The 12,873-nt window shown below is 47.7% G+C and overlaps 1 protein-coding gene across 1 annotated transcript; it reads left to right on the plus strand.

Moving 5' to 3' along the window:
* Nucleotides 1–8,697: 8,697 nt before the first annotated feature.
* Nucleotides 8,698–9,354, plus strand: GLOTRDRAFT_126047 (uncharacterized protein; the record flags this gene model as incomplete). Its single annotated transcript, XM_007864461.1, has 1 exon — nucleotides 8,698–9,354. One exon carries the CDS (start codon nucleotides 8,698–8,700, stop codon nucleotides 9,352–9,354), a length of 657 nt encoding a protein of 218 aa, XP_007862652.1.
* Between the last annotated feature and the right edge of the window lie 3,519 nt (nucleotides 9,355–12,873).

A 12,873-nucleotide genomic window follows, 5' to 3' on the forward strand; every position in this document is an offset into this window, starting at 1 on the left:
AGCGCTATGGCTTCAGTGACTGTGATCCTGTCAGCACTCCTATGGACCCTGGAACGAACTTGTCCTCTGAGATGTGCCCCAAGACCAGGGAGCAGGAGTTGGTCATGAAGGACACATGCAACACTGGAAGGCAGTCAAGCACTTGTTGCGCTACATCAAGGGCCCACTGGACTACAAGCTGACTTATTCACCCACCTCTGGCTCTGAGCTTTTTACCTCCTATGTCGATGCTGATCATGGAGGGAACTTGGACATGTTAGGTTTTGGTTGTATTGGATGCAGAGCCACTGGGACAAATAGGTACAAACAGCTTGACTATGTACTGAGCCACTGTATTTCCTTTGTTCCTTAGTCCGTGCAATTGACCTTGCCTTCGGTTTGTGTATGTGTCTGGGCCTGGTGTGCTTATGGCCACCCATCTTATGCTTCCCTGTTCTGCCTGCTGCTAACAGGACAATGGCCGGTCCACTACTGGTTTTGTGATCAAGATGGGTACTGGTGCCATCTCCTGGAGCAGCCGCTTGCAGAGCATTGTTGCGCTCTCTACCACTGAGGCTGAGTATGTGGGTGCTGTCTCTGCTGCCCAGGAAGTGCTCTGGCTTCAAAATCTACTCTCTGAATTTGGTTATGACATGTCCTCCCCATCCACACTTTATATCGACAACCTCTCTGCTGTGTCTGTTGCGAAGAACCCAGAGCACCATGGCCGCATGAAGCACTTGGATTTGCGCTTTTACTGGCTGAGAGATGAAGTCGCCAAAGGCAAACTCAAGATGGTCCACCTGAGGACTTCAGACATGCCTGCGGATATCCTGACTAAATCCCTGCCTAGGCCGAAGGTCTTAGAAATGGTGAAGATGCTTGGATTGGGGAAGTGACCAGTCAGGGGGGAGTGTATTGGAGGTAAAAAGTGCGCTGACTGGGGATTGAACCAAAACCTCCAGGTATGCATCCCTGCTGGTGGTGGTAACCACTTCGCTATTTTGGCTTCCTTTACCCTGGTGACTTAGCCCCTTTAACTCTGCGCTTTTCCCTTGCATTTCCCATACTGTACAGTTGGTTCCCACGCTCCCAGAAGAGCGAAAATGCGCTCCTGAGTCAAGCTCTCTTCCTTAGCATTAATAGAGCTTGACTCAGGTATGTCCCTCTGTATATTTCTGTACTCCTTAGCATTAATAGAGCTTGACTCAGGCATCTTTGTGTGTATCTGGACGCCTGCCAGCTTCCCAGTTGGACAGAGTGTTGAGATCTGATGACTTGGTCACTCTTTGTTGACTGAGTGGCTCATGGAATGGCCTAGGCCCTCCTGGCCGAGTTACCTTGTTCTGAGCCACTCCCTTTGTATTCCTTGTATTCCTTGTTATCCTTGTTCTTCTTTGTATTTCGATGTTCCCTTGTTCTGTCCTTGTTCTTTGATGCCCTTGTATTCTATAGTATATAAGGGCTCCCTAGGTCGCTCTGTGTCCCCCAGTCTTGACACAGTTTGACCTAGGTGAGTCTGCCACTTGTATTCCTTATGCCAGAATACAGTCTTGACACAGTTTGACCTAGCCCTTGGGTGTTGTCTGAAGCTAGTATCTTCCACAGCCAACACAGAAGCGTCTGGAGTGGGCAAAAGCATGGAAACATTGGACAGTGGGGGATTGGGAAGGGGTGCTCTTTACCGATGAGTCTAGATTCAACATCGTTGGCTCGGACAGCAGGAAATACTGTTGGAGGAGGTCTGGTCAAGCATTTGACCCATGTTTTGTTAGGAAAACAGTCAAGCACGGTGGCGGGAATGTGATGGTGTGGGGCTGTGTGTCGGCTTTGGGACCGGGGCGGCTTATTAGGATTGTAGGGAAGATGGATTCGAAGATGTACATGGAAATCCTTCATAAGGGGCTCCGGGGGACATTGAGGGACCATGGGCTCAAGTGGGGGGAGGTTTATTTCCAACAGGACAACGACCCAAAACACACTTCGAAGCACACCAAGGCTTGGCTGAAGGAGAAGAAGTTCGATGTGCTCCTGTGGCCACCTTCTAGCCCGGATCTCAACATCATAGAACATTTATGGGACCACATAGTCCGCAAAGTGCGTGCTCACGACAACCTCCCGTGAAACAAGGAGGAGCTGTGGACCGTGTTGCAGGAGGAGTGGGAGAGCATCGAATATGGGTATATCAAGCGTTTATTCAAGAGCATTCCCGTCGGGTTGCAGCAGTTATAGAGGCCAAGGGGGGTTATACCAAGTACTGAAAACAGTCCGTCGGTTGCTGCGTTTCTTATTGTGTAGTAGAGGCTTTCCTGTCTTACAGCCGGTTGTACATATGTAATGCACCACCTGCTCAATTTTACATTGCCTTTTTTCATTCCTGTATATCCAGTTGGGTTGATTCAGGCCTACAGTATAGCTATGGTACTGAAATGTTAATTCACAAGTGGAATTGAACTGAATGTCGACGCAGATGAGGAGGAGTGGCGAGTAGATCGAAAGTCGAGCACATGGTGCATTACTTTCGCACGCCACTGTAACTGTTGCCCACTACCCATAATGGCCTTCATGCAAGGCACTAGGTATTGGTAGGTCTTATGACAGTTCAGGGACTCACTCCTGTTAGATGAGTAAGCATGATTACCCATTCCAACAGTTCCCCCTAACCTGATTACTCATTATACTTGGCACAGGAGTGCTTGAAGCGCTTTTGGGCTCATAACCTGTCCAACTGGGAAGCTGGCAAGGGTCCAGATACACACAGAGATGCCTGAGTCAAGCTCTATTAATGCTAAGGAAGAGAGCTTGACTCAGGAGTGCATTCTCCTGGGAGCATGGGAACCAACTGTACAGTATGGGAAATGGAAGGGAAAAGCACAGAATTAAAGGGGCTAAGTCACCAGGGTAAAGGAAGCCAAAATAGTGAAGTGGTTACCACCACTAGCAGGAATCCATACCTGGAGGTTTTGGTTCAATCCTAAGTCAGCACACTTTTTACCTCCAATAATCCCTTAGTTCAACCTCCTGTTGAATACAGCGATTACCTGGACTCTTGACTTAACCATTTGCATTGGCCCGGCCAGACCTACCTTTCAGTACGCTTACTGAGGTAGTGACGACATAACTGTTGGCATGTGGCCCAGTTATCTCAAGACGACTAGTTGGGACATTGCTTCCTAACAGCTGGGATTTCATACAATTGAAATATCATATTGTGGCGTAAAGGAAGGAAGTATATATAGGTGTATATACAGGTGCAACGCAATGTCTACACTACAGGAATTACCTACTGATGCATCTTGCGTCAACTCACGTTCTGCCTCATGTGCCATCTCACACCATCTTTCATGGGGTGAGTTTATGCATCCTATCTATGGTCATTTGTAGGTCATTTATGGGTGTTTTGTAGATAAGTTGTGAGTGATTTGTGGATGATTTATGCTCATTTGTAGATGATTTGTGGGTGATTTGTGGATGATTTGCAGGTGATTGTTTTACAATTTGTGGATGATTTGTAGGATTTGTATTGAATTTGTACTGGTCTGATAGAGCATTTGTGTGTCCCTTGTGCTTCTTGTATAGGTATGAAGCATATTTTGAACACATTTGTACAGTTTGTACAATTTTGCAGATTGCTTGTAATGCCTTGTGGAGGTCCCAAGACCCATTTTGTATTATTGTCATGTGTATTTGTATCATTTGTGGTATTCGTAATGGCAGTTGTATATTTTTGTAGATCAAGTGGAAGAATTATGTATTGCATTTCTGGGCCTGGTTTGTTTGGTGATATTGATAACTTGCTGTTAAGTTCTCTTACATGATGAAACATACTTTTAACACCAGCTCCAACATTGTTCTTTTTGCATTTTGCACTACCAATACAAATTACAATACTACACCCTTTTATGACCATGTTAGACTACAGGTTTACTTAAGAGTCCAAGAGATTCTGACCAGATCCCATCCAGCTACCGCTTTCAGCTTATACCCCTCCTTGTAGTGTAGAACCCAGCGCACCATTAGATATAGCAAATGCAACACCAGCTGTACCCAAAAACACAAACATGTCACTGCTCCCCAATTGAGACATGTGATATCCTCCCACAAATGGTGGCTAACAGGTCTCCAGGTATGCCCCTTCAATGACCCAGCTTGTCCCACCAATCCCAGGCTCTTCCCCAGGTCATAGTGCTATGGTTGCCACTTAGCTAGGGCACACAGCCGTGACTGAGCAGCAACCTGGGACTGTCTGACATTACTGCTGCACTGTCCTGAATTGGGACATACCATTGGGATGGAACAACCAGGGTGATTGAAGGGGCATACCTGGAGACATGTTAGCAACCATTTGCACATGTCTCCATTGTGGAGAAGTGACATGTTTGTGTTTTTGGGTCCAGCTGGTGTTGCATTTGCTATATCTAATGGTAGTGAGAGCTCTATGCCCCTTTGAGAGCATGGTCATATAACATATAGCTACAGGTTTACCCAAGAGTATGGGAAAATCCAACTGCTTGATAAATACCTGCCACTCTTCAGTGGTGGTGCTCCTGGAGTGTTCCCCCAACAACTGCTGATATGCACTAACACACAAGGACCACAAGGACCAAGGGAAATAACCTATGAGATGACTGAAGGGTAATCATAAAGTTTGAGGGAGAAGGGAGGAGTAAGATGTCGTAGTGGAGTCCATAGGAAGACCTAGAATAATAAAACCATGAGGCCTAAAACAAACAATGGTCCAATGCTCAGGAGTATTTATCTCCAAAGATTGCTAAAAGACCAGACTGCAGGCATCAACACCTCTCATAGGATTGTGCATGCTGGGTAGTACTGCACTAAAGATGCTCTGTTGATTTATTTCTATAAACTAGCACTCATGGGAGTTAATATTCAATGGTGGAGATATTTAATTCAATGAGTCAGACCTGGCAAAGCTAGGATCAATTATGATTATTGTTTTTGAGAGGCACAATGACATACTTGACAACTGACAATTGGTACAGCCTCAAGCAGTCGGGCACATAGCGCAGGGGTCTTGCACCAGTTAGGGACACTTTGCCCTAATCTAGTATGTAGCGGACTGTAAGCGGAAGAGCGCTAACTCTCCAGGAAGAAATGCATTCACGCAGACGCGTGAGAAAGAGCCTTTGACATTAAGGATTTCCCATGGTACTGTGGGACTCAGCTAAACACGCAATACCCACTAAAGCTCCCTGATGGTTCCTGCGGGATTCGAACCTGCTGATATGCACAGACACACAACAATCACCAAGGACCAAAAGAAATAAACCTAACACTAGCGGTATGGGTGGAGGCGGTCCGAGACAACTGAGGGGTATTTTAATAGTTCAAGGGGGAAGGAGGAGTAAGACGACATAGGGTAGTCCATAGGAAGACCTAGAAAAATAAAACAAACACTTTGACACCTGAAACAAATGCTAGTTGATGCTCCGGAGGATTTATCTCCGAAACATCGCAATCAAAGTCGCAAGCAATGACACCTGTCGTAGGATCATGCTCACAGGGGTAGAAATTGCTAGAGAGACTTGGTTAACTTTATTTCACTATGTAGGACTCACCGGAGGTAATTAAATCAATGGCGGAGATAAATCACTTGACGAGTCAGGCCTATTGGCAAAGCTAGGATCAGTTATAATTCGTTAAGTTCGATGCTTTCGAACTTCGAGGGTCGCTGAGATCGTAACGCTAATTCTCTGAGATGGTGAAGTGCAAAACTTGTTTTCCTGTACCCTACTTTGTACAATTTATACTACAGGAATGGCTTTGCGACTGTCCGGAGATAAATAACAAATAAACAGTGCTACCCCCAGGATTGCTCAGCACTTGCCACTGTTATACCATGCACCATACGACTCGCTTGCACTCCCACTTGCTCGTCCCAGCCCCTAGAGGTCGCTTCGACGCTCCGCCACCTGACCTAAGCGGTCCCATCACTCCGCGCAACGCGCAGGTCACGTGCTAATTACCTCCGGCCGCTTGCTGACTGATGCTGACCTCATGGTGACTCGTATCCGTCCGCACCTTTGGTATTTTGATGGAAACGAGGGGGAGTGAGTGCTGGAGGTTGGGCATGAGGACGACACCTCTCGATAGAAGTGTTCGCAGGCCCCAGAGCTAATTCATCTAGAAGTCGCATTGGTTAAGTCGCTCCGGAGCTCCTATTCGCAGAGATAAATCATGGAATGGATCTGTGTAGGCCTTGAGGGTGCTAGGAAGTCTGGAGCTAAATAGAGCAATTCTTTAGAGCCCATAGAAGCCTAGAGGCATGTGAGTGCTGTGTCGAATAAGCTCTGCGGGGCTTGTACGGTGTGCTGAGTCTGCGTTTTCAGGGGTCAGACGATCCTGAGGCTTATCACCATGGCCTGTGACTGAAGGCCGGCGCTTGCCGAAGCAAACCCAGGACGGGACTGGCATATCCACTGAGCCACCGGAGCCCCTAGGATCAATTATAATTCGCTAAGTTCAAGGTATTTGAACTTTCAAGGGTCACTAAGACTGTAACTCTGATACACTGAAATGGTGAAGATCGGACTTGTTTTTACTTTATTTTGCATCATACAGTTTATACTACAGAAATGACCCTGCAACCACCTGGAGATAAATAACAAATAAAGGCTGCAACTTCCTACCTGCTCGACACTCCTCCACTGCTATACCACATACCATATGACTCCCTCGTCCTCCCACATGTTTGCTCTACCCCCTAGAGATCTTCCTAATGTGTCAGTACCTGCCCTGAATTTTCCCATCATGCTGGTAACATGTGGGTCAGGTGTGAACAAACTCCAGCTGCTTGCTGACTGATACTGGCCTCATGGTCATGAATTTATGTTCACAAGCTGGGTAAATTTGATGGAGACAAAGGGGAGGAAGTGCTGGAAGTTGGGCATGAGGATGACTCACAACTAGACAGGTGCCCATGGTCACCGGAGCTAATTCTTCTCAAAGTCACTTCCTGAGTCACTCTGGAGCACCTGACCTCAGAGCTAAATAATCGGAAAGATCCGTGCTTGCCTCGAGGACTCTAGGAAGTTCAGAGTTAAATTGCAACATTGTCTTGAGCCAATCATAGTGTAGGAACGTGTGAGTGCAATGTTGAATAGACTCTGGAGGGTGTGGATGAAGTGTTGATTTTGCAATTTCAGGGGTCAGATGAGCCCAGAGGCTTATCACTGCCAGTAGGATGGATGGCCTAGACAGACTCTCTTTAGTGTATAGAGTGGTATACCATCAAGGCGCAACAATTCTCACACAATTTAAGTCACTATATATGGAGCTATACGGATGCACTACCAGCCTGACTCAAAAACACAAAGATGTTACTATACCACAAGGATGAGATATGACATCTTCCCCCAAACACTTGTTGGCACCTCCCTATGTATGCCCCATGAAATTTATCCTTGCCATCCCACTTGTCTCTTGGTCCCAGTACACCAGAAGCAGAAGTATCAATTAGGGACAAGCTTACTACAGGTGAGTTCCAGCTCTGTCCCAGAAACTGACAAACTCCAATACATGAGCTGCAATGAGGTGGCTGGTATAAGGTGGAAATCTCATGGGGCTATACATTGGGAGGTGCGAGCAAGTGTTTGCAGGAAGACGTGATGCCTCATCCTTGCAGTATAGTAACATCTTTTTGTTTTTCAGTCAGATTGGTAGTGTATCCATATATCTCAATCTATAGTGACCTGACTTGTGCAGGGATTGTTGTGCATTGGTGATATGCCCCTCTGTACACTAGGGAGAGGCTATCTAGACCATCAGACCTACTGGTGGTCACTGGGGGAACACTCCAGGAGCGGCACCACTGAAAGACTTCCCCCACACTTGAGTAAACCTGTAGCCATATATTAGGTGATCACACCATCAAAGGGGCATAGAGTTCTTGCTAGTATTGCACCAGGAAATTGCACAATACTGACCCAGAGCCAGCCGTAAGAAATAGAAATTCCTGCAACCACATAGCTCACACAAGCAGTGTATTAATGCCATTAATCCCATTTGCACCTTTCTACCCACTAATCCACAGTACCCCTGGGAATAAATGCCATAAGGGCAAGGAGCACATAAATGGGGACTACCATATCATATTTTGCTATTTTTAGCAGATGATTACCTACTACATAATGTGCATCAGCATCATACCTATCCATCAATATCTTCCAAAATCTTCCACATTTTCCTGATTTTATTTAGCCCTATAGAAGCTTTTGAGGCCAGACTTCTATTAATAGCACTCATAATGCTCTGGCATCTTGATCCACAGTCCCGGTGTTCCAGCCTGGAATGATTCACAGTACCATTTACAGTGTCATGTATGGGGCCAGCCATTCATGTACAGTACCATCCTCTATAGGGCCAGTCATATACATCCACAGTACCATCCAGCCCCAGAAATGAAGTACAGTACCATTCTGCTCTACAAGGATGACGTGAGGAACGAACGGCTCAGACTTATGTCGAGCCAAGCTAAGGGCGAGCAAAGAGACCCCACACTGAGCACGCGACATCCCACGTGGGCTGTTTCCTTAGGTGTGCTCAGCACTCTCTCTTCTCTCTACATTACATGTCGCTCGCCAGCTTGGCTCGTCGCCGTATTCTTTTGCTCTTGCGACTCCCAATGACTCCTGCCTTATTAATAGTAGTTCTACTCTACTCCACGACTTTCAAAATACACCAATCATAATTCAGAAAATGGTCTCCCAACCACCAAAGCACAAGTCATCAAACCCTGAGGCCTGGATGACCTGGGTCGCATCGCTTTCGGATGCGCAAAAAGAGGAGGTCAATAGGGAGCATCAGAACGCTAACAGCACTAAAGTACAGATCTGGGAAGCGGCTGCCTCAAGGCCTGGCACCGGAGAGTCAGACCAGGTGCTCTCGGCCCTCTTGAGGACCTTGTCATTAGTGTCGCTGATCTTGGTCCAAGACAATGGCGGCAGTGGCGGTGAGGAGGACGGACACCCCAGAACACCACTTCCAAACAAGATCTCATTGGATAACCTGGATACCTCCAACTTGTCCCCTGGCTCAGCAGCTGTTTATCGTGCTTATCAGGAGTTCAAGTGGCACCTTTTCCAGGAAAAGGGCGATGAACAGACATCAGAGCTCCTGGCTACCAAGCAGCCGAGAGTCCTTAAGTCAACAGATGATGAGGTGGAGGTCCAGCCGGGCGAGTCCATTCAGCTTGGAATGTTTCACAAGGAACTGTTCACCCTTTTTGACAATAACCAGTATATCCCGATCACCCTCTTTACTCCCAAGGAGCACAAGTTGCTTTTACAGAAAGGTGATTGGCTCCCCAAAATGAAGCTTGACTCGAAACATCAGCAAAACAGCATGACCGTCTAAGCGAAGCTAAGAACTAATCTCAGGCAAATAAGTACCAAGTCCATGGTCTTAAGTCATGGGGGCCCACCCCCTGAGCCCAGCACCGAGACTTAGCTAAGTCCTTGATTAATGTGCTAAGAACACTCAGGCAAGAAATAAGTGGGGAGAGAACAGAAAAATGCTACCACCACTAGGATTCAAACCAGCGCCTGCCATACCCAGCCATACGATATAACCGTTGCACTACAAGGCTACACTAGTTAGTGCCAAAAACTGCTTCATGATGGACTCAGCCTTTGCCTTGAATGATAGCAACTCCCGAATTATGAGTCTCCACCCTTGTCTAGTGCTACTGGTATACATTACATGTACATCTATGATCAACAGAGCCATGTATATTGCTCTGCCGCCCTCTACAGCATCGGCTAAGAAACTCAGAGAGTTAGAGCTAAGGAGCTTGGTAAGGGCACCTTAGCGGTACTTAGCGCCTTAGCGTGGGCTGCCATTTTGCTGATGAAGTGCGCATGTTGGACACCTCACAGTTGCCCGACAAAGAGAAGATGGACTTCGGGGACTGGCGCCAGGCGGTGGACAATTATGTCCACTTTGCCGGTGAGATTGGTGACGGGAAATACGTTCGGCGCTGGGAAGACCACTTCCGATGGTTTCTGGCACTTCCAGAGCTTGAAAAGGTCTGGCCCGCCATCCGCATGACTGACATCGAGCTGCGGAAGGAGTATAGGATCAAACCCTTCACTTTCAACCCAGCCTATTACCACACAAAGTTCCTGGAGCATCATGCTGATGTCAAGGCACAGATCAATGAGAAGTACCGCGCTGAGTCCGACTCCACTCTCTCTAAAGCCATGTCACTCATGTCAAAGTTCTCACAAGGCTCCTTCCATGCCCAGCAGGGAGGACAAAGCTCAGGAGACCATGGACGTGGTTTCAGCAGGCAAGGACCATCGCAGGGATGAGGCTTGCTCCTGCCCTTTCAGATGGGCAGCGGGAGTGACCCTTCGGCTTCTGTCTGCCTCATCTGCGCCAAGAAGGGGCACCTCGTACCTGACTGCTCCAGTAACCGCTTTGCGGATGGCGCACAAGTCTTCGCCAAAGCACGAAATGGTTCGCTCTATGCCAGAGGCAAGGCAGACGAGATCTGCCAACGATGGAATGTTGCTGGGGACGGGGGACAATTCCTCGACAAGCACTCAGCATCCCAAAAGCACATCTGTTGCTTCTGCGGCACTGCCTCCTGCCACGCTTTTTCCTGGACGTGCAAGCCCAATGCCTCCGCCTAACTTGCAACCTTCATCAAGCACTCCTTGTCTGACCTGCTTATCAGACACCCCTCACGTCCATCTTGACAACATCTGCTGCTCTGCTATCAAGAACCATATCTGTAGGCCCTATGATTCCACTGCCTTTGAGACCTTGCTAGCTGCCCATGACCTCGCCGACACCCATCCTGACTTGCCACAACAGCTCAATCAAGGTTTCCCTATGGGTGACTTCTCCATACCTCTTGCCAAATCAGTTATCTTCCCCAATCACCCTTCTTGCGACCAGCATACCAAGATCGAACAGTATCTTGACAAGGAAGCGGCCACTGGTCAGGTCAGTGGCCCATTTACCAAGGAACAAGTCGAGATGATCCTCAGGCCCTTCCAATGCTCGCCGCTTACTGTCTCCAAGCAGCCTCAAGGCCCAGGTGAGCCTTGCAAGCTCCGGCTTTGTCAGAATCTCTCGAAGGGCTCCAAGCTGCATCCATCTACAGATGATCACATCTTGACAGAAGATTTTCCTACACGCTTCAGCTCGGCTCATGAAGTTGCAGACATAGTGAGTACCATACACTCCTCTCTCCCCCTCCAGGTGGTTACACTGCCTGTGAGCGTTGGCTCTCTGCCCTGGGCTGCTCTTCACCCTTTGGTACCGGGTTGCCCTTCACCCGTGTCGCCTGGTAGCCCGGGATGCTCCTTCTCCCGTGGCTCTGTCATTCTAGGCTGCTCCTTCGCCCAATCCTTATGCTCATGCCAGACTCCTGTCCAGGTATCTGCAGCACCATCGGGCGCGCAAGCCATGACCCTTGATACTGCAAAATTTCACTGCACCTGCCTGATCCTCCCGGACCATAAGCCCTGGTTTGTGATGCAAAGCCATCGTGGTTTTTGAATTGACCACGGCTGTCCCTTTGGCTGCTGCTCATCTGAGAGCAATGCAGGCTCCATAGCGAATGCTGCGATGGACATCTGGGAGAAGAAGGGTGTTGGTCCGTCAGTAAAGTGGGTGGATGGCAATGCCACTTTCTGTTTTCCTTCCGCCATGCCTGCTGAGCTGGGAGGGAGCCTTTCGTACCTCTACGACAGGGCTGAAGCGCTGGCACGCATCAGTTCACTTCGCATACCCTGGCACAAGGACAAGGGACAAGACTTTGACTTCACCTTCAAATACTTAGGTTTCCTTTGAGACTTAACGCTGAAGCAAGTCTCGCTTCCCGATGACAAGCGAATCAAGTTCTTGCTTCGCGTTCGGGACTGGCTTCAGGTGTCCACCGGCACCCGGTGTCAGCAGAACTTGCAATTGATATAATACCACCTAGATATCTCTAAGTGGCACAGTCATCAAGTTCCCCAAGAGAATGCTGGATTTGTCGTTGGTCAAGCAGTTCCCTTGTGTTCGATGAGGGAGAGTATAGGCTTTATAGAGGTTAAAACTCTTTGTTTCAATCTCCAGATAACTAAACAAGCAAAATAGCTGACTACCAGAGTCTAGCTGAGGATGAGGGTAGAGAGCAAACACAGGTGACCAGAGGTCTACGACTAGACTTCCAACACCAAACCTAGACTGAAGTATTTCTCACGGTAGAGAAACAGACTAGCTGTGGCAGACAGCAGACAGTACTGCAAGTCCTTCCCTTCTCTGAGGTATCACAGATAGCTTAAGTCCAGACTAGCACTGCTTGTTCCAGCACTTTGTGGAACCAAGACAGTACAGATGCACACAGTAGTACAACTGATTCTGAGGCTGACTTGAACCAATGAGGCTCTCTGGTATTTAGAGGGTCTCTTATTATGATGGGGGTCTCTCTCTAAGACTGTCTACTGAGCTCCTTATATACCCTACAGTAATTTGAAATTCATAACAATAGGGTGGGAGAATTGCCTGGTTACTAGGCAACATAGACAATAGTGTGAGAGAATAGTGTACAATAGTGTGAGAAAATAGGATGAGTCAGCTAGCTTGGGGACTTGTGATTGGTCCTTGAGCATAGGCTGAGTCAACATGACTCATCTCTATAAATAGAAGGGAATAGCATGAGTCATATTGACATAGAATGAGTCATATCCGCATAGCATGAGTCATATGTAAGGGAGTGAGTCATAAAGGCATGGAATGAGTCATATGGACATAGAATGAGTCATGTCAAGGGAAAACAGTGGAATGTCTTGAATCCTCCTAGAATATTCTGCGCCCTGAATATTCACAGTCCTCCTGCTTTGATGCTGCGCCGAAACTGTTCTCCTTGCAACAGCAAGT

Source organism: Gloeophyllum trabeum, assembly GCF_000344685.1.
Source record: "Gloeophyllum trabeum ATCC 11539 unplaced genomic scaffold GLOTRscaffold_00002, whole genome shotgun sequence".
NCBI classification, from domain to species: Eukaryota; Fungi; Basidiomycota; class Agaricomycetes; order Gloeophyllales; family Gloeophyllaceae; genus Gloeophyllum; species Gloeophyllum trabeum.